This window comes from Calliphora vicina, chromosome 1 (assembly GCF_958450345.1).
Source record: "Calliphora vicina chromosome 1, idCalVici1.1, whole genome shotgun sequence".
Taxonomy (NCBI): Eukaryota; Metazoa; Arthropoda; class Insecta; order Diptera; family Calliphoridae; genus Calliphora; species Calliphora vicina.
The window spans coordinates 52,151,390-52,174,638 of record NC_088780.1 but is presented as its reverse complement, the minus strand read 5'-3'; the positions used below and the strand labels follow the sequence as shown (position 1 = coordinate 52,174,638).

The 23,249-nt window shown below is 31.5% G+C and overlaps 2 protein-coding genes across 2 annotated transcripts; both read left to right on the top strand.

Annotated features, from left to right (window-relative positions):
• The first annotated feature begins 1,660 nt into the window (after positions 1–1,660).
• On the top strand, positions 1,661–7,668 carry Gld (Glucose dehydrogenase). The gene is made up of 3 exons (XM_065513197.1): positions 1,661–2,060; positions 2,848–3,179; positions 6,791–7,668. The coding sequence occupies exons 1-3, from the start codon at positions 1,691–1,693 to the stop codon at positions 7,601–7,603; spliced, it is 1,515 nt and encodes a 504-aa protein (XP_065369269.1). The 5' UTR covers positions 1,661–1,690; the 3' UTR covers positions 7,604–7,668.
• A 4,315-nt stretch (positions 7,669–11,983) lies between these two features.
• Obp84a (Odorant-binding protein 84a) lies at positions 11,984–18,560 on the top strand. The gene is made up of 4 exons (XM_065498527.1): positions 11,984–12,233; positions 12,303–12,364; positions 18,173–18,299; positions 18,469–18,560. Exons 1-4 carry the CDS (start codon positions 11,984–11,986, stop codon positions 18,558–18,560), a joined length of 531 nt encoding a protein of 176 aa, XP_065354599.1.
• The last annotated feature ends 4,689 nt before the right edge of the window (positions 18,561–23,249 follow it).

Here is a 23,249-nt window from a genome sequence, read left to right as displayed (position 1 = left end):
TATTTAGTTTTTTTGAATTTTTAAAGTTCTGTCATTATGCAATTATTTTATATCTTTTACGAAATATTGTCAAATGCTATAATTTTCTATAAAATAAATCAATATTTTTAAAAATTGTATCAAAGTCTTTCATAAATATGTTTGATTGTGCTTTAGATAATATATTTCATTAAAACCGGTTAACCATCTTACAAAAACTGGTTTGTCAAAAAACCGGTTGACCGGTTTTCGGTTTCGGTGTTGGATACTCTAATTACGAATGAACTGGCGAAATCCAGTTCTACGGTCTGTAAGATGATAAAATTGACTTCTTGGTTGGTTTTGTCTTGGTTAATTCTTACTTACATCGTGTTTGTTTGGAATCGAACCGCGCACGGAACGGGGGATGGAGTCATTACTCCTTTTGGGTATACAAATTAGCCAGTTAATACTGGCAGACAGCCTTTGTAATCTAATATTGGTGCTAGTTAAAAACGCTATCTATTTAACTAAAAGTTATTGAGAAATAGTTTTACTGAAAAAACAAGTAAGAGAGCTATATTCGGCTGTGCCGAATCTTATATACCCTTCACCAAATTATACTTTAAAATAAAAATTTGATATATTTATAGGTAAACAAAATTTGTTTTTTTTTTCCAAAGTAGTTTTTTCATTTTTTGGAAAAAATTTTTTTTTTTTTAAATTTAAAAAATTTTTTTTTGTGAAAAAAAAATCGGGTTAAAAAATACTTTTTCCGATTCTGACCCAAGTTGTTTTTTCATTTTTTGGAAAACAAATTTTTTGGAATTGTTTTTTAAATTTTAAAATTTTAAAAAAAAAAATGGGTCAAAACCGGAAAAATATTTTTTTTTGGACCCATTGTAGGTCCAACTTATATACGTCATTAGATATCCATATTGTCTATATTAATGACTTAGTAATCCAGATATATGTAGGTCAAAAATCGAGGTTGTCCTGGTTTTTCTTTATATCTCAGCCATTTGTGGACTGATTTTTTCGATTTTAAATAGCAATCGAGCCGGAAGAATTTCGGATATATTGATGTATGAATCGTGTATGTAAGTTATTTGGGGGCTTCGGAAAGTTGATTTCAACAGACAGACGGACATGGCTTAATCGACTCCGCTATCTATAAGGATCCAGAATATATATACTTTATAGTGTCGGAAATGAAAAATGTAGAAATTACAAACGGAATGACAAACTTATATATACCCTTCTCACGAAGGTGAAGGGTATAAAAACAATATTTAAACCTGTTTTCCAAAACACTGAGTTGAAACGATAAAGAACGATGAATCCCCTGAAGATCGTAACAAAAATCCATTTTGTTCTAAAATAGCCTAGAAATGGCTTGTTCAATGTATATAGTCTTTGAAATTGTTACAATCGAATTAAAATTTTTGAAAATAAATTTAACTTAAGCCTGATTAAAGATTCATTAAACATTTTTTATAGATCAAATGCTGTTTAGAAAGTTAAAAACAAGACATAATTTAATAAAATGCAATACAATACCGTTAATTATTTTTTTTTAAAAAATTAAATAATAATAAAAGTTAAGTGCTTTTCAATGATACGCAAAATAATTGTAATTACTTTAAAATTTATTGCAACAAATTTAATATATTTTTTTGTTTCTACTTGTTCTACAGGCGGCGATGAACCAGTAGGTGCACAAATTCCCTCCATGTTTTTGAATTTTATTGCTAGTGACATTGATTGGAAATACAATACAGAACCAGAAAAATCTGCCTGTTTATCGTCCGAAGGCCAACGTTGCTATTGGCCCAGAGGTAAAGTATTGGGAGGCACTTCAGTGTTAAACGGCATGATGTATATACGAGGAAATCGTGAAGATTATGATGATTGGGCTGCTTTGGGTAATCCTGGTTGGAGTTATAAAGATGTTTTGCCGTTCTTTAAGAAATCCGAAAATAATTTACAAATTGACGAAGTGGGCAAGGAGTTGCATGCCACCGGAGGTTTAATGCCAGTATCAAAGTTCCCCTATAACCCACCATTGTCATATGCGATTTTGAAGGCTGGCGAGGAATTGGGTAAGATATTTGCGAATTGCGTTTATAAGTCGGAGAATAAATTAATATTATTAAAGTAAATTGAGTGTAATATTAATAAAGATTACAATATATTTGTTTCAGTACTAGTCCGATTCAAAGGTTCAAAAGAATTAATTCTTAATTCAATTTTCAAAATTAAATTAAATATATTATATTAAGAATTCCATTAAAGCATTGAGCACGATTTAATTCATTCTCTTAATTCCTTAGTATTCCAATCATTTTGAATTCGTTCCTTTAAGAAATAATTATTTTAGAATTAATTCCTTATTGAATCATTCAAGTGTTCTTCAATTCAAATTTCAAAATAGCTTCTTCTATTCAAATTTATTACAAAAAGCTTTAGATAAAAAAAGAAATATTTTAATTAAATTTGGATCAGATTTGAATTAACAAAAATTTAATTATTCAAAGATTGAAAGAATTATGTTCTGAATTGTTTCATTATGAATTAATTAAACGATGAATGAATTCTATTTAAATAAAAGGCTTTAATGAAGCTTAAGAACTTGATTTGGAAATGGGTTTATGGAATGAATATTTTAGTGAATTGAGCTCAAATTGAATTAAGTAATTAACAAATTAATTTATTCGATCTGATTTTTGAGATTTTAAAGTAAAGCGTTCCTATACTCAAAATTTATATTCCATATTTTCTGTAGAATTTGGCAAGTACATATCTTTAATGTGTTTAACTATTTAAAAATCCTTTTTAATTTCTCTAAAATCATTTTCAATATTTATATTATTTTCCTATTAATTCCAGGTTTCACTGTCCACGATTTGAACGGCAAAAATTCCACCGGCTTCATGATTGCCCAGATGACTTCCCGCAATGGTATACGCTACAGTTCGGCTCGCTCCTTTTTAAGACCTGCTCGCTTGCGCAACAATCTACACATTCTATTGAATACCACAGCCACAAAAGTTTTAATACATCCCGGTACAAAGACAGTTTTGGGTGTTGAGGTTATCGATCAGTTTGGCAGTATGCGTAAAATTTTGGTCAAAAAGGAAGTTGTCGTCAGTGGCGGTGCAGTAAATTCACCCCAAATTTTGCTGTTGAGTGGTGTGGGTCCCAAAGAGGATTTGGCGAAGGTAAGATTTTCGACTGGTTAAAATGTTTAAGTTCAAATTTGCTTTTTGCTGTCCAGAGAAGTAGAGTAGTTCTGTACATTGAAGGAGTGCAATAAAATTTCCGAATTGTCAAAACAGAGAATAAAACTAGAGTTGAGTTGTTTGTGAACGAACAAGTTCAAGTTTCTAATAAAGTTTTTTAATAGTCCATAGTTTACGATAGTCAAGTATTTATAATGAAAATGTCGCTTTAGAAAATGTCAGCAATAATTTCGTAGATTTCACAACAAGAGTTGTTGTTATTTTCGCAACTTCGAAGTTTAAGTTTAGGACATACTTTTGAAATACAAACCACGTGATTCCTTTTGGAATTTTTATGCAACGATAACAACACGTTCTTCAACTCCATGTTAAGAAACTAACGTTAATCTAGAAACGTTCTTATTCTAGAGCAAGCCCCTACTTCAATAATTTCCGAATCTAAGCCTTAAGTATGCTGCGGTGATATGGGTGATTACATTAAGGTTATGAACTCTAGATTAAATCCCAAAGTAATCATTATTATTATTGTTGTTCCAACAGCTAAAACTATATAAATTTCCAATCCAGGGAGTTCTGCATCGAGTTAGTTCATGAATCCATTGGACGAATTAGAGTCGGCTTGGCTTGGCTTGGCTTGGCTTGACAGTAGAAGGGAGAGTCTGATCACAAGATGGCAATTCATTTGGGGACGGCACGGTCTATGGGGGAACAGTGGGCATTAAGCTTATTGCCAGAACTATTCTTGTTTTGTGCGGCACGTTCTTCTAGCGATATTAGAGTGTCAAAAAAACCGGCAATTTAAAAAACCGGTTTCCGGTTTAACCGAAAAAGTTTTTTTTTAAAAAAACCGATATCGATTGTCTTTTAAAAAAACCGGTTAACCGGTTTATATTAGCATTTTTGATTTCTTTATGCAATTATTTTATATATTTTACGAAATGTTGTCAAATGCTACAATTTTTCTATAAAATAAATCAATATTTTTAAAAATGGTATCAAAGTTTTTCATAAATATGTTTGAATGAGCTTTAGAAAATATATTTCATTAAAACCGGTTAACCGTCTTACAAAAAACGGTTTGTCAAAAAACCGAAACCGGTGCAGTTTACAAAGATGAAAAAACCTGTTGACCGGTTTTCGGTTTTGGATACTCTAAGCGATATCCTGCGATCAGGAAAAACAACGATGTGGTATACGATATCCAGGATCCAGGGGATTATGCACATATCTCTCGGGGGACACTCCTTCTGTGTTGCCAACATAATATTATGTTCCATGCCTGTGTGAACCGTGGCAGCTCATAAGGCAGTATTTTGGCAACTTTAAATATTTCTCCACTGAGTATCACTCTATGAAGATGAACACACTGGAACAGCGCAGTTAACAACTAACCGATCAATCGTCTTGTAGGAGCCAATTAAATTTATTTCCCAAAAATTAGTCTTAAACAAAATCCATAAAATTGATTGAAATCTCTATGTGATTGCTTTTCAGTTATTTAACTCAGATGAAAACTCTGATAGTATAAACGTAGCTTCAGAAAGAATTAGGAACTTAAGGGTCACGATTTGGCTCGAGGGAAGGACATAGGGCGATTTTTGGAATGTCTTCTGGAGCCACATTTCATTGTAGGCACGTACTAGGTCTATTGTAGAAAAAATTCAATCCGAAATCATGGATATGTGGCAGCAGATATTTATCAGGAACTGTTATGGCATTCAGTCTTCGATAATCTCCACATGGTCGCCATTGGCCATTCTTTTTCGGAGCCATATGTAATGGACTGAACCAATTGCTTTTGGATGGACAACACAGGCCTTATTCCATCATAAACGCAAATTCGCGTTTTGCTATTTCTAATTGCTTTTGAGGTTACAGGTTGTCCCTTCGTTTCAATAATATGCTGTACATTGTGCTTTTGTTTGACAGATGTTGTTGAAGGATTTGTATTATCTGGAAAACGAGCAATCAAATCATGATATGGAATCTTGTAGTTAAGGGTTTTAATTTCTATATGATCTGTCTTTTTAACAAAAAAACATGCAAGTCCTGTGGAGTTGTCGATTAATTTTTTCTTTTTAAGATCTACATGCAAACCGTAATGTTGTAAGAAGTCTGTTCGAATTATTGGATGATTAACGTCGGCGACAATAAACTTCTTCTTAAACCAAGTGTTGGGAATAGGATAGCATCACCATACGTATTGATTGGTGTTCCATTTGCGGCGAATAATTTATAATTTTCTGGACGTTTCATTAAATTTTGGTTTGACAAAGGTAAAACTGATATGTTAGCACCAGTGTCAATCAAAAAACGTTTTTGAAGTTGGGTGACGAAAATAAATAGACGGCTTGTTGCTTGGCTTCGGTCACTAGTTGTATTTAGTGACCGCCTTGAGAGTTTTCCAAATGTGTAGCATTATACGAACATGATTGTCGACAACATCTAGCATTGTTTCCAAACTTACGATGATAATAGCATACCTGTTCTGATGAACTACGAGATCTTCGTGATCTGTTAAGGGAATTATAGCGTCTTGAGCGACGGTTTCGAGAAGTTTGGAGATTTTTTTACCGCGTTCGTTAGGGCCGAAATTTATTCACATAACTCACCAATTTCGTTTGTACCTTGAATGGCAGCTATATTGTTTGAAGATGAACAAGAAATATCACCAATCTTGTCGGTCATTGTAGCTAAATTGTCCAGGGGTCCGGAGGAAGTGGCTAAAATTGCTTGAGTTTGAGAAGGTAAACGCTGAAGCCACATAGTAAGGAGGAACTCGTCTTTGACACCACCGTTGGCTAGACTACGCATTTCGAGTAGTAAAAAAACTTGGTTTCTTGTCAATGAGGCGCTGTTTTATTTTGGTGTAGGCATCGTTTGGGCGTTCAGTAATTATGTCACTGACTTGGGAGAGAACTTCAGTTTTCATTGACTATGTTAGGATTCTCAAATTGTGCCTCCAACTGGGCAAACCAAATTGCTGGATTTTCTTTCCAAAATCGGAGTGTTACCGTTGATATAGTTACAACAGGTTCTGCTGCGGAATCTTGAGCATGTCTGAGCATCTTACGTGAAGAACTTTAAATTTGATTCATTCTTAATAACCGAATTTTTCTGATGTGGCTTGAGTTGAGTGAAAAAAATCGGGCTTTTCAACCGTAAAACTTCTTTTCCAACTGACTATCTGTTGCTAGAACCGAAAAAATCTATGGATATAATAGAATAATTCAATTAACAACAAATTTGACCATCGAAACGAATCTGAATGTTGTAACTTTTAGAAGAAAACTTATAAAGGTATTCCCGACAAACATTTCCCGAAAATTAACAAAAAAAATATTCCCGGAAATTCCCGGAAAATTTTTCCCGCGTAGGAACCCTAATTCCTACATATAAAACATTAAAAATACGAGGAGACCTAGAAAACCGAAATTTTGCACAAATAACATTTCTTGAAACGTTGAATGGTTTTGGATCAGAATATATGAAACACGTTATTCGTCATATTTTGATTCCGATAACATTTAAATGTACTCTTAATAGTTTTAAATGTTTCTCCAATTCTAATATTCTCTTTTCACTTACAGGTTGGCGTACGCCCCATACATGATCTGCCCGGTGTGGGTAAAAATTTGCACAATCATGTTGCCTATTTTACAAATTTCTTTATCGATGATGCCGACACTGCTCCTCTCAACTGGGCCACTGCTATGGAATATCTACTATTCCGCGATGGTTTAATGTCTGGTACTGGTATCTCTGATGTAACAGCCAAAATGGCTACACGATTTGCTGACAAACCCGGTGTACCTGATTTACAGTACTATTTTGGTGGTTATTTGGCCAGTTGTGCTCGTACGGGACAAGTTGGTGAACTGCTATCGAATAACTCACGTAGTATACAAATATTCCCCGCTGTATTGAATCCAAAATCCAGAGGTTATATTACATTGGCATCCAATGATCCTTTGGCTCCACCTCGTATATTTGCCAACTATTTGACGGACGAAAGAGATGTCAAAGTTTTGGTAGATGGCATTAAATTTGCCATTAGATTGTCTCAGACCACGCCCATGAAACAATACGGCATGCGTTTAGATCGCACAGTTGTAGAGGGCTGTGAGAAGTTTACCTTTGGTTCGGATGAATACTGGGAGTGTGCGGTGAAACAAAATACTGGACCCGAAAATCATCAAGCTGGTTCCTGTAAAATGGGTCCTGGACGTGATCCCATGGCTGTAGTGGATCATGAGTTGAGAGTGCATGGCATAAGAGGCTTGAGGGTAATGGACACTAGTATAATGCCCAAAGTAACAGCTGGTAATACTCATGCTCCCGCAGTAATGATTGCTGAAAAGGGTGTGTATATGATTAAACGTGCCTGGGGCGCCAAGGTCTGACGATTGGACGCAACATGGACACTGCATAGAGTAATTTAAATTAATACTAAAAAAAAATGGAAAAATTCTACAAAAAAAAAAACTTAAATTTAAGGTTACAAATTTTATTATTGAAATCGAAACTTGATTGAATTGTGTGAATTTTTTTTATATCAGATCCCTTTACTAAATTTCCAATTATCCTTTCCCGGCTTTATGATTTTTTTCACTTAATAACACTCTTTGCCTAGTAGTTCACTGTTGCACTTAACTGTTTTTTAATTAAACTTAGATAATTTTATTCCCTCATATAACAACTAGCTGTTTAATACTAATCTATATCCCTTAAGATGGCATTCTAGTTTGAAGGACATCTTTCTTAAGAAGAATATTTTTCTGATGTGGAAAGTCCGCCTAATTTCCATTTAACGCTACTAAAGTACATATGATCTATTATTTTATTAATTATTTAAATTAAAATCTATTTAACTATTATTAAATCAATTCACAAATCAACAAAGAAAAATCAAATAGTGTCTGAAATAAAATTTATATTTTTTGAAATTTAAAGGGTTTTAAAAATTAGTTAGTATTACTAACATTCCTAGTTATTCCCTAATAAATATTTAATAATAATTTTCAAATCAAAACATGTAAATTTCCCGCAAAAAAAAATACAACATTGCACGGTGGTAAATTCCGGCCAAAAATGTTTTTTTTTTTTTTTTTAATTTTTATAAAATTTTGATGGTAAATTTATCCTAACACTTCAAAATATACAGTATCATTGTTATTTTGATTATAAAGTAGCTATATGGTTATTTATAGTGCTGTAAAGTCAAAGGTTTTTCTTGTCATTTTAATATATGAAAATTTTGATTTTTTTTACATTTGAATCGAAGTTGGCTGTGCTTTTTTCTTTATGTTTTTTTTTGCAAATTAGCACATGTTTTTAAAAAACAGTTAGCAGTTAACTATTCCACGTGTTTATTACGGAGTTTTTGCGTGTTGGTTTTTTATAAAAGTGAAGTGATTGGGAACTGGTTTGAAATCTATATAAACTAAATAAAAAAAAGTTTGAAAGGCCATAAAAAATTAAAAGAGGCTATTAGAGCTTAAGTGTAAATTACATCTAATACTGTAAAGTGTCAAAAGTAAGTACCATAAATTTCAGCTGCAATTATTTGCCATTCCATTAACCAGAACGATTTCAGTGCCTTCATCTTTTACAAATGGCGAACTTTTTGAAATATTTCAACTTAACCAAAATAGAAATTGGGATGAGATATTAATAATAATTTTGAAATATATAGAAGAACGTTCAAAAAAAATATTGAAAGAAGATGAAATAAAAAGAAAAATTGCTGGTTTAATAAGCACCGGCCGAAAGAAATGGAATACATGCAAACGATGTAGGAACGCGTTTGAAAGCCGTGAATCGGTATGGTTGAAATTAAATTTTAATTACTTAGAATGCGAAGACTGTGTAAGTTTTATAAGAAATATGTATATGATTAAAACTAACAATAAACAATATTTTTTTTACAACAAAGGATACCGGGACTAGTAAACAGTTAAATAGAGGAAGACCTGCAATGTCTTTTAAAGAATGTTCAGAAAGAAGCAAAAGACGAAAAATTACAGAAATCTGCACATCATATGATGCATCTTTACTGCATAAGGCATCTGAAAAGCTCAGTAAAACAAAATGTTGTGCGTTAGATAAAGACTATCTATTATTTAATGGCGCCCTAGCAATGTTTATGGATTTGCAGCTGTCAAAATCAAAATACGAAAGTTTAAGATCGTATAATGAGTTGTTGTTAGGAACAAAATATTATCCTTCATATCCTCAAGTATTGGAACGTAAAAAAGATTGTTACCCCGAAGACATAACCATAAACGAAAAGGGTGCTTCCATTAAATTGCAGGCGCTATTAAACCATACTTCAAGGAGAATATTGTTATCCATTGAAACGGATTTAACAAAAATCAATGAAACAAATTTTGAACTAATTGGAAAGTGGGGAATGGATGGCTCAACAGGGCAACAAATTTTTAACCAGAAGTGGGAAACTGAAGAAGATTTAATAAATGTAGATGAAAAAGCAATTTTTATGATCACATTTGTTCCTCTTCAATTAGTTTCAACGAATACAAATCTTATTATTTGGAAAAACGAAAGACCTTCATCTGTTCGTTTCTGTAGACCAATTCAGTTTGAGTTTGTTAAGGAAAATAAAGACATCGTAGAAAAGGAGTACAAAAGTGTATGTGAACAAATAAAAAATTTATTGCCATCAGAAATTGAATTCCACGACAAGCGTAAATTTATAATAAAGTATACTCTACATTGTACGATGGTTGATGGCAAAGTTGTAAACATTCTTACAAAGCAGATGTCTACGAGATCTTGTAATATATGTAATGTCAACCCGAACAACATGAATAAACTTTCATATGTTAGAGCACTAAAACCAGTGGAAACCAATTACAATTTCGGTTTAAGTACCCTCCATTGCTGGATTAGGTTTATGGAATGTCTTCTCCATATTGCGTATAACATGGATTTCAAGAAATCGTTTGCATCGAAAGAAAACAAGACCAAAAAACAAAACAGAAAACAGCAAATCCAAACCGAAATGAGAGCAAGACTGGGGATATGTGTAGATGTCGTTAGACCTGAATCTGCTAATTCAAATAACGGTAATGTTGCAAGGACTTTTTTCAAAAATTATATTGTAGTTGCTGAAATATTGAATATCGACGCGAGATTAATAAAAAAATTTGCAATTATTCTTCAAGTATTAGCTTCAGGGCATGAAATTAAAATAAATGAATTTAAAATCTTTTGCGACGAAACAGCTGAACTATTTGTGAGCCTTTATGGGTGGTACAATATGCCCCCGACTGTGCATAAAGTTCTTGTTCATGGTGGAGAAATAATTCAACATGTTGGAATTCCAATAGGCACTTTATCAGAAGAGGCTCAGGAGGCATCCAACAAAATTTTTAAATCAGCCAGAATGAGCCACAGCAGAGGATTTTCTCGCAAACAAAATAATGAAGACGTTATTCATTATCTATTAATATCATCGGATCCATTGATTAGTCAAATAAGAATCAAAAGTGATAAGAAAGAAATAGATATGCTGATCGAATCCTTAGAACTTATTAACTAATTTATGTCAAAATGTTTTAAAACAATTTTATTTCATAAAAAATAATATTTGCAATAAATATATAAAAAGTACTAAATGTGTATTTTTTTGGTCAATTTACAAAATTATGTAAGTTTGAGAGTTATTTACGTCTATGCTTATTTGTCCAAACCATGTAACTTCTTCAATATATCATTTATGTAATTTTGAATTATAAACCTAATTAAAGCCATTTACATAAATTACATACTTTTTTCGATACTTTTATAGCGTCAATGTTTATTTTGCCAACCCCTGTATGCAATTTCTAATATTTTTTGCGATGGATCAAGTGTGTTGTTCTTAAATTCACACAAAATTTCAATCATTTACATGAATAACCTATTTTTTTCGATAATTTCAAAACGTCCATGATTGTTTGGCCAAACCCTGTATATGTATTCCGAAATTTGTACAACAATTTTTTTCAATCACTTATGCTATTCATCATTTTTGGACTAAATTTCAGGCATTTACATGAATAACCTAATTTTTTCGATACATACTTTTAAAACGTCCATTATTGTTTGGCCAAACCCTGTATATGTAATCCGAAATTTGAATGACCAATTTCTTTTCGATCACTTATGTTATTCTTCATTTTTGGACTAAATTTCAGCCACTTACATGCAATTTTTTTGATACTTTTAGAACGTCCATGCTTTTTTGGCCATACCCTGTATTTGAATATCGAAATATTTATCGATCGATCGGTTATGTTATTCTTAATACAAATACCAAATTTCAAAAATTTTTATGAAGAAATATAGAAGTTATGGATTTTTGGCCGGAATTGACCACCGTGCATTGTTGCATTTCATTAAAATTGTTGCCAACTTATTTAAATTTCAGAATTTAATAAATTTTATTCGTGTACACTGCATTAATACTTAATAATAAAAATTAAATTGTACAATTTAAAATTAACTGTAATATTTGTAAACGTTTATTTTTTGTTCACAAAGAGAAATTAAGTATATTTTTTACTATATTATAATTGTAATAATACAGAAAGTAAATTACACAATTAAAGTATTTATCTATTATATATTTTTTATGAATAAATATAATAAATAACTAAAAAAAAATTAAAAATAATTAGTTTTGTTTGCATGACAAAATGAAAGTGTCAAAATGGTTTGTATAAAACTATCACTTTTAAAACGTTAGTCTTATAGTCAATGCGGAAACTCAATACGCCATGTATCGGTTACAGTTTTATTTAATATATTTTTCATTAATACTTCTCGGTTCTATTGAGACCTTGCAAAAGGCAAAAAATAATGGCGACACATATATTGTGGCTGAAGAGACTTTTCTTAAGGATATTAAGCAAAGTACGGAAGCCGCTCTATTGAGTACTACCAGCACCAGTTCATCAGAAAAGTCTAATATGATTAATTTGGATGATATGATTTCGACTTGCAATACTAGTTTTTACATACCAATGCGTAAATAGTTAGAGTTTATTGTTTTCAAAGATAATATTTGTTAATAAGGGTTTTTTGTTAAAATTTCAGAATATTATGTGAAATTTAATAGGACGGGTGAATTGCCAGATCTGGTGGATAAAACGGGCATGGTAAGTTTGTAGTTATGTATATTTAGTATATTTATATTCTTTGTTTAAACTTAGCTTAAACTTAGATTTTTATTTTTCACTTTTGTAAAATAATTACTTGGCACTGAAAGATCAAAATAAAACCAAATATTCTTGAACTCAAAAAGAACATTCAAGGATTAATTTAATCGCTGAACTTCAAATTAAAAAACAGCTCTTAAGGTAGGATCACACGATTGCCGCAATGAACCAATTTAATACAATTTTTATTGTGCTGAATTGGGGCCCAATAAAGAAATTGTCCCAATCAAATTCTCTGCAGTCACATGATTGCTTCATTTTATATAAATTTGATTGTCGTAAATTGGCGCAAAGCGATTTAGTGGCAATAATTGTCGCATTTCAGTCACACGATTGTTCTAGTTTACGGCAACTCAGAGAAACAGCTGTTGTGCTAGATGTTAAATTTTGTTTTGTTTACATAAATGTAAAACCAATCTGTTTTTGAAAAAAATATTTGTTAAATAAAAAAAGAAAATTGCGTCGGCCTTAATTATCATATAAAAAAATTAATAAAGAAATGTTAAAAGATGTATGTGGGTCAGAGAGTGGCTCACAAAAACAATATTTCATTTACAAAAATTAATATTGGCGCTAATTGTCTTCTTTGATTGCCGCACTAGAACACAATAAATATTGGTGTATTTTTAACTTTTTTATTGGTGCATGTTGCCTATCAAGCATTCACATGATTGCCGTACCAGGGTTGCATTTGATTGGGCCAAATAAGCACAATATTGTTGTGGTTTGACATATGAGCCAATAAGTTGTGAAATCACACGATTGACGTATAAAATAGACCAATAATTGGTGCATTGCGGCAATCGTGTGATCCTACCTTTAATGAAACATCTGCTGTTTCATCGCAATAATTAATTCACCAAAATATTCAGAATTTCTTAATTTTTAGTCATTCCGTTTGTAATTAAATTCTAACAAGTAAGAGTGCTATATTTGGCTATGCCGAATCTTATATACCCTTCACCTTTGTTGTGGATGCATTATAATTTTTTATAATTAGTATATAGGTATGTATGTACATTGCCCACTTTCAGCTTACAGCATCCTAAATTTATCAAGAACACAAAAAACAACAACAACGCCAAACGAAACAGAACACCAAAAGAAAAAACAAAATACGCAAGGCAATGAAACCAACACACATCCAAACATACGTTTAATTGTATAAAAAACAACAACAACGGCAAAAGAAACAAAACACAAAAGAAAAACAAAATACGCAAAGCATGCACATTCAAACATACGATTTGTTGATTTTTTGTCAAAAAAACCAACACACAACCAAACAAAAGTTTAGTTGTATAAAAAACAACAACAACGCCAAAAGAAACAAAATACGCAAAGCTTGCACCAACCATACGTTTTGTTGCTTTTTTGTCAAAGCATGCAATACATTGTGTTTTTTGATGAAATTTTCAGAGGTTGTCTCGGATTTTTGCTCATATCTCCGTTATTTATGGACGGATTTTGCTGATTTTAAATAGCAAAATTCTCGAAAGTATGTCTGACAGAATTGTTGAAGATTTGGATCCCGGAGATATCTGGGGCCTTCAGAAAATTGATTTCAACAGACAGACAGACGGACAGACAGACAGACGGACATGGCTTAATCGACTCCGCTATCTATAAGGATCCAGAATATATGCTTTTACACACAGCAAGTTTACTTGAAGCAAGTCTCTTCGATCCTCTTAGAAATTATTTGCGATAACTTAATAATTAATTATAAAAAAGTACTTTTTTCCCAATAAATTAGCGAAAAATCGCCTTTTTAAATTTTTTTAAATTCGAATGCATATAACTATGGACTTTGTCATTATTTTTAAACAATTCTTTTTCTATTTGACACATACATGTGTTGTTACTTCAATAAAGGAAAATTGGATAAAAATCGGGAAATATTTGGATCCGCTGTTATCGAAAAACTAGAGTAGGGTGGGTAAAAATGTTGAAAATTTAATTTTCAAGTGCGAATAGCTCCTAAGCTATAAGAGATAATTGATAGCTACGACGATGATGAGATTCTATATGTGGAATTTTTTGGAAATCGGAACACAAACGAAGAAATAGGATCGTTTTAAAAATGTAACATACCGGAGGTGTCCTACTTTGAGGACCCTTGGTCGCGCCTCAGGTGAGCCCATGAGGTCCAAGTGAATAAATTAAACTCGAAAACACTTCCTCTTTGTGCATGTGAAGTTTCATTCAAAATGGACTTACCGTTTAGAAGTTACATACAGTGAATGTCACTTAAAATCGTACACCATCGTAGTCAAATTTTATTCATTAGTTTTAGAAAGTTGATGTTTTGGAAATATTTTAAAATGCTATTTTTATATTGTGTGTGCTATTACCTATCAGAAAATTGGGTATAATTTGAATTGCCCTTATCCACAAATACAAAAATTGGGTAAGACCGTCAGTGCCCAGAATATCAACGCTTCATTTAAAATCGTAAAGGCACTAAAAAATAGCAAATGATACCCTACAAAGTATTAGGATTATTTAATATTAACATTTTTTTTAATTTTTAAAGTTTTAATTATAATTTAATATAATTGTACGAATTTAAGTGAAATATGAATTTTGTGATGTTCTTTAATTTTCATCAATATTTTTTTTAACGAATTGAGGTTTTGTTAACTTTTTTGTTGATATACAGTCAGCGTCTAAAGAAAGTGTACAACTTGTTTTTACATTTAAAACATTTTATTTACATATTAAAAAACTATTTGTTCTCCAGTTCTAGTATATTTAACAAAACATTTAATTGTTCTCTTGCAATATATAAACAAAAAACTAAACTAGTTCAACTGCAACAAAAACAGTAACAACAAAACCAAAAATACTCCATTTTTAACGCGTCAAAAGAAAGTGTACAGTTTAGGGAAATTAGAAGAAAAAACGTGTTTAGTATTTTATTTGACATCTTTTGGGTTTTAAAACAGTTTCAAGCCTCCTTGGCATTGTTTCTACCAATTTTGATGTCGCCGATGTTGGGATGTTGAACCACTCTTCCTGCAGGATTTCGTGTAGAGAGTCATTTCGTGTAGAGAGTCATTTCTGATCTGTCTGTCCAAATGCTACCACAGATGTTCAATGGGATTAATGTTCGGTGACTGTGGGGGTTGTTCCAGTTGTTTCGGTGTATGATACAACTACCATCCTTTAACAAGTTAAGAAGTATGCTTCGGATAGTTGTCCTGTTGGAAGATCCAGGTTCGGTCTAGATTTAATTTTCTAATGATGGGTTCCATATTTTCTATAAGAATGTTTAGGTAATCGGTTTTGCTCATCAAACTATCAATAAATATGAGTTTTCCCATGCCACTTGCCGCCATACACCCCCACACCATCACCTAACCACCACCATGCTTTACTGTGGATAGTACATTTTTTGGTCGAACTCTTGATTTTTGCTTCTCCAAATTTTACTCCTTTTTTTACTTCCGAAAATCTCAAACTTGCTTTCGTCCGTAAACAGCACATTAATCCAAAAAAATTTTCTTGGTTTTTATACCTGTTTGCGAATTCTCGAAGTCGCTCTTTATTTCGTTTGGAAATGTGGGGTTATTCTCTCGGAACTCCACCATATAGAGCATTTGGGTGTAGCGCTCGGCGAACCGTACTGTTACTAACTCTCACTCCAGACGAATCTGTTAATTCTTCGCATAATTTTACTGCACTTACTGCGAATACTTTCTTCACTGCTCTCACAATCGATCGTATTTCAAGGTTGTTAAGGTGTTTTGGTGTTCCGGCACGTTGCTGATCTTCTAAAATTCTAAATTTTTTGGTTTGTCTATAATTTTTTTTACAGTATTATGGCTTCTTCCTATTATAGAGGAGATTTCACGTGACGATTTGCCTTCATTTTTAAATTTTATGACTTACTTTCTTGTTTCAATTGCAGTTTGTTTTCCCATTTTGGTTTTAAAGTTCTCGCTATCAAACAAGAAAAGCTACTATCTTAAAATCTCATGAGACTAGCAGCAAGATCCACAAAAAATTATAATCTAGGCAAAAATAAAGAATAACAATATATTTATTTATGTAGCTAGAAAAATCTTATTGCAATTCTAAATGTGTACACTTTTTTCTGACGCGTTAAAAATGAAGTATATTTGGTTTTGTTGTTACTGTTTTTGTTGCAGTTGAAATAGTTTAGTTTTTTGTTTATATATTGCAAGAGAACAATTAAGTGTTTTGTTTTTAATATGCAAATAAAACGTTTTAAATGTAAAAACAAGTTGTACATTTTCTTTTGACGCTGACTGTACATATTTTTTGTTCCAATTAATAAAATGACTTTTAATTTTATATTTAATTTTTTAATTGTATAATTTCATAATATTTAAAAAAAATATGTTGTACGATTTTGAGTGACACTCACTGTATTTATTTCCCACTATTTTTTTCTATACCACTTATTAAATGTTAAATGAAAAATAACGACATTAATTATTAACATTAGTAGGTATTATCTTTAAAAAAGGTTGTTTTCATGAAAAACAAATCTGATTTGCAGAATGTGTACTTGGGATACTTTAGTTATGACCGATACTGTATATGGTTTTTAACAAACACAAACTACGAAGCGTTTTGATTGTCCAGTCGCAAGTAGGTCTGGGTTGATTAACAACTCGCGCGTTATTGTAATTATTTTTTAAGTGCAATCAGGCCCGTTTTCGTTTTTTTGCCTTCGACAATTTTGCGTCTCACTCTGGCACATGTGTGATGTAAGGCTTCGTATAACGGTTCCTATTCTACGTCGTTTGCACCAACCGCGTGTCTTTTAATTTTACAACAAGGTTTAAGCGTTCCAGCTTCCTATATGAAGATATAGGTCGACTAGGGACCAACTTAAATCGACGTGGGACAACCTGGCAATTTGAGAGTCTTGTGACTCCGCCATTATAATTTAAATTCCAAAAAAAAAAAAGTTTTGATTGTCAGCAGATACACCCAGAATCTCTGGCTGAAATCGAACCCGCAACCCCCAGATTGATAGTCCAGCACACTATCGTCTAGTCTATCGGAGCAGCCTATACATTATTATATTTTGTGAAAGGTTGTATTTTTGAGAACTAAAATTAAGGAATATAGTTTTCTAAAAAAGTTTCTTTGTAATGGAACTCACTATACATTTTGGATCCTTATAAAAATAGCAATGTCCCTATGTCTGTTGAAATCAACATTCCGAATTCCTAAATAACTTAAATTTGTTGTTAAGTAGTCATTAAATTTTATTAAAGAAAAAATACATAATACAATAAGACATTTTTTTTAAATATGGCGGTTCGATGTTGAAATTAAATAAAACTAGATTATTTAGGGCACGTCGATGCATCGCGATGGCTTATTGTCCTAGATCGCCTGATTTGGCCATTTTATGGTCGTCGGTCGATTGAAATTAAATAGTATAGTCCTGCGACTTCACAAAAGTCTATAGAGATTTGTGAGTTGTCATCAGTGACTGAATAATAAATAACATATTTGACAGACACCTCCAAAACAACATGGCCGCCAGAGACAGTCTTCTTCAACCCGCTCTTTTCGAAAAACCCTTTATTAGGAATTAGTTCTTAAAAGAATGAATTCAATACGTTGCAATTAATTATTCATATGAATTAATTCGATTTTGAAAAGTGAATTCAATAATTAATTCTTTTGAACATATGTATGTTTAATTTATTTTGAATTTAATTTGAACACTGTTTTAATTAATTTACTTTACATTTTCATTAGTGTTTTATACGTTGCGTATTTGAAAAATCTGGTTTTATCGAAAATTGGAAGTTAAATGCTGAGAAAATACGTGCAAATATTTGGCCAGCCACGGGTGATTCCATAGAAGTTTGTGAGAAAGAAGGAGGTAAGTATATATTATTAATGACTTAAGTTATGTAGTTTTGTCTTATATCAGCCCTATAACAATCACATATTGGACTAAATAAATTAGAGAATAATGTTCATTTGAGTTGCTAAAAATAAATCTTAAAACTTACAGAAAATTAATGAATGTCGTTAATTTCTATTTCTAGCTAAAGAGAATAATGCCTGTGTACGGACCTACGCGATTGCTAAGTGCTTGACATTACGATCATTGGTCGATGCTAGAAATAACCCAGTTTGAGCAAAAAAAATTTTAAATCAAGCCAAACAAGTACAACCACAATAACATCAAATTGGAACTAAACACATCGCTAACACTTCTAAATTATGGTGATGACAGCTATTTGTATAAAAAATCTTAACTTGAATCATAATACATCCAATTGATGCTTAGTTTAATAATAATTGTCTTTATTTAAATAAGAAATTACAATTTTGTTGAGTTTGCCATTTTTGTCTCTTCGTTTTATTTTATACTAGTTTACCGCCCCGGCTTCGCCCGGTAGCATTTACTAATATTAGTTAGTCAAGTTTCTCCAACCCTCATACACATGCCTGTTCTTATTTATTTGCAAATAAAATATCCAAATATGTACTGCATACTTTAGGGAGCTAGCTGAACTAATTTTGGGATTTAAGAAAATTGACTTTCAAAAAAATATGATTTTGAAAAATTCTTTAGAGGATCGTAAGTAAAAATGGCCATTTTTAGAATTGTACACGTAACGCACTATATAGGTTTGGTAGTCCAAGGGGTGCCTAATGATGCACTATAATACTTACATGGTCTTATTTAGCATTTTTAATTAAGTTTTATATATATTATAATGATTAAAACAATTTTAAGATAAAATTGATTTATTTTTATTAAATACAAATGTTTATTAATAATGCAATTAAGATGTTAATATGTTAATATACATTTCATTTATTTCATTGCATTTATCCAATTCCAAGAATTGAGACATTATTTACAGATTTTCAATGAACTATTTGGATACTGTTTAATCTGCGCGACAAAAATTACAAATAAATAAATCATTGATGGTATAATTATATTAGTACTTAAGGCATCCATCCCAGGGCGCTCTATTGCACTGGTCACATACACATATTGTATTACTCATTTTTGATCCACAATGAAAACAAGTATCTAATATATCATCTGTATAATCGTAAAATGTTTTTTTCATTATTTTTCTATAGTCATTCGGATTTTTCATATTTATTAAAGCCGATCCTTCTAATAATGATTTTACAAATAAACATATAAAAATACCACAATTATATGAATCATTTTAAATGTCATGCTTCATTATGTGTTGGTCTTATTATGGAAAATGTCTAAAAAGTTATTTTTAGTTTCACCCATGGGATTTAAATATATGAACGTCTTTTCCTCATTATTAATATAAACAATTGTAAAATGTTGTTTGTGGAGAATTGGTATAAACATTTTGTTAAAAGTTGAACTGGGTAGTTCCATATTAAAATTTTTGTTATAGAAGAAATTTTCGCCTTCTGATGTTGTGGTGGAGTAGGCACTATTATCGTGTTTTGTCATTAATATATATATAAATATAACTCCAACATGTTATTATATAAATCCTTCACATATATTTCACAACGTTATGGAATGTAAGCAACACATTTCTTTTGGCTTTAAGTCCTCTTGGTAGCCTAGAAAATGACTTCAACATTTTCTCATAGTATATTTTGTCGCTAATTTTAGTTTTAGCTTTGGTTGGAGTTCTTCCCCAACGCTCCTCTTCGAGTTTATGCATTTGGTTTTGAAAATTATCAGTTTCAATTTTGTCATTTGTTGTTGGTTTTTGTTGTTTTAAACTTTTTTCAATTTGATTTTTTTCTATAAATTCTCTTTCAATTTCCTTAATTTTAGCATCAGTACCCAGCGGATTTTTTTCCCCATACATCTTCCAACTGAGACCAATGACAATGTAGATGCGACTAATCCAAAGTCTGTATTCATTTTCCACTTACATTTACACGGCGATGGCCTAGGCCGTCATATGGGTCCAACTCTACCGACAATGTAAGCGAAGGTCGGATGGGTCCAACTCCACTTAAATTGTAAGCGAAGGTCGGATGGGTCCTAAATCCACTGACATTTAATCGTCTTAAATTTCTCTTTCTGAAGCCGAACATTTCTTTTAATATGAAAAACACACAACAACACTTACTATTTTTAATTTATACTTATTTATTTTATTTAATTATTTATTTTTAATGCCACAATCACGGTTAAACCACTTGTACTTTCAAAAACACTTTACAATATGAAATTTTTCTTTGAAAGAATAGAAAAAACAAAGAAACACCAAAAAATAAATAACGGGACAACGGCTGAACCAAAACAAACAACAAAACTATATTTAAACAAGTAAGAGTGCTATATTCGGCTATGCCGAATCTTATATACCCTTCACCTTTGTTGTGGATGCATTATTATTTTTTATAATTAGTATATATGTATGTACATTGCCCACTTTCAGCGTACAGCATCCTAAATTTATCAAGAACACAAAAAACAACAACAATGCCAAACGAAACAAAACACCAAAAGAAAAAACAAAATACGCAAGCCAATGAAACCAACACACATCCAAACATACGTTTAATTGTATAAAAAACAACAACAACGCCAAAAGAAACAAAACACAAAAAAAAACAAAATACAAAGCCTGCACATCCAAGCCTACGTTTTGTTGCTTTTTTGTAAAAAAAAAACCAACACACAACCAAACAACCGTTTAGTTGTATAAAAAACAACAACAACGCCAAAAGAAACAAAACACAAAAAAAACAAAATACACAAAACTTGCACATCCAAACATACGTTTTGTTGTTTTTTTGTCAAAGCATGCAATACATTGTGTTTTTTGATGAAATTTTCAGAGGTTGTCTCGGATTTTTGCTCATATCTCCGTTATTTATGGACGGATTTTGCTGATTTTAAATAGCAAAATTCTCGAAAGTATGTCTGACAGAATTGTTGAAGATTTGGATCCCGGAGATATCTGGGGCCTTCAGAAAATTGATTTCAACAGACAGACAGACAGACAGACGGACATGGCTTAATCGACTCCGCTATCTATAAGGATCCAGAATATATATACTTTATAGGGTCGGAAATGAAAAATGTAGAAATTACAAACGGAATGACAAACTTATATATACCCTTCTCACGAAGCTGAAGGGTATAAATATGATACTACATTACTTAGCCATCCAATTCAGATACAAGTACGATGACAACATTTTGTTCGATTTTGTCTTGTTCTTTAATTCTAATATGTATTTCATTTTACAATGGAATAGCAATAGGACTCATTTGAATCGGATGCTAGTTGTATGCTCTTAACCAATTTTATTTTATGTTTTCCTATTGACATAATAGTATACATTTGGATGTGTTTTAAATTGTAATAACCTGCGGACTGCTGGGTATATACGTACGATTCTCTTACGTATTCAGATGCTCAAACATATCTGTCACCATCCATTGTTATATTTTTAACTATGTTAAAATAGCTTTCAACAGGACTGTTGGATATTCTGGTAATAGATTTAGTTTCAATGAATGTTCCCATCATATTTGTCCACAATGGGGCAAATGCTGCATATTTTCTTAAAAGTAATTTAAGAAATTTTTCATTGTAATAGACGTTTTCTTCTCCGTCTTCAGCACTGTTTTTAATAATGTTTAAATAAAATCGCATTGTCTTGAGGTAATATGGACTCTTCTTATAATTTGCTGTAAGCTCTGTATCGTCTTCATTATTGATGTTATGTGATTCATCTTCTTCTTCAATATTGCATTTCAATTTCAATGCATTGTTTACATCTTCGTTGATATATTTATTGCCAACTATAGATAGAACCCGACTTATCCAATTAAAAAATACGCTTATGTCGCTAATATTTATAGCATAAATTATCTGCCGTTTGAAAAATTCCGCGGCTTTTTGATCAAAAATACAAGCATCTATGTCCTTGTTGTATAAGTTGTATAAATACAATATTACATTTTATTTTCTTTATTAATGCATATGCATGTTGTAACAAGCCGACAAATACTGATCAATTGTATGTATTCTGTTATTGAATACTCTGTTTATTGCGTTTATAGATGCCCAGCTAGAATCTAAACATATGCGTTTACATAACGGCCATGTAATTTTATTTTGAAAAAAGTTTCAACGTAAATATTATGATTTGATTAAATTGATTTAAATTCATAACATTTATAAATAGTTTCTTAAATAGTATCAGATTTTTCATATTTAAAATAAATAATGTGTGTGAAGATAAATTCGTATTTAACTAGTAGAGACACATTTTGTAACAGAGCTTATTTTGCAGTTAACAGTGCACTGTTATGCATTTAACAGAGCTAGTATTTAAGAGTTAGTATATTTAGGAGGCTAATACAGGAGAATGAAACCAAGTCCATGACCAAAACTATATTGAAGTGGTACTCCATGAGGTCTATAATAATGAAATTTCTAAAATATTTATAGAATTTACAAATTTGGATGTCTGTTTCGAAAAAAAATCTTTGGAGGATCATTGGTAAAAATGGTCATTTTTGGAATGGTACACGTAACACACTATATAGGTTTGGTAGTCCAAGGGGTGCCTAATGATGCACTATTTGTGGGATAGCTGAACTAATTTTGGGATTTGAGAAAATTGACTTTCAAAACAATATGATTTTTGAAAAAATTCTTTAGAGTATCATTGGTTAAAATGGTCATTTTTGGAATGGTACACGTAATACACTATATAGGTTTTTGTAGTCCAAGAGGTCTCTAATGATGCACTAGTAGTGGGATAGCTGAACTAATTTTGGGATTTGAGAAAATTGACTTTCAAAAAAATATAATTTTGAAAAATTCTTTAGAGGATC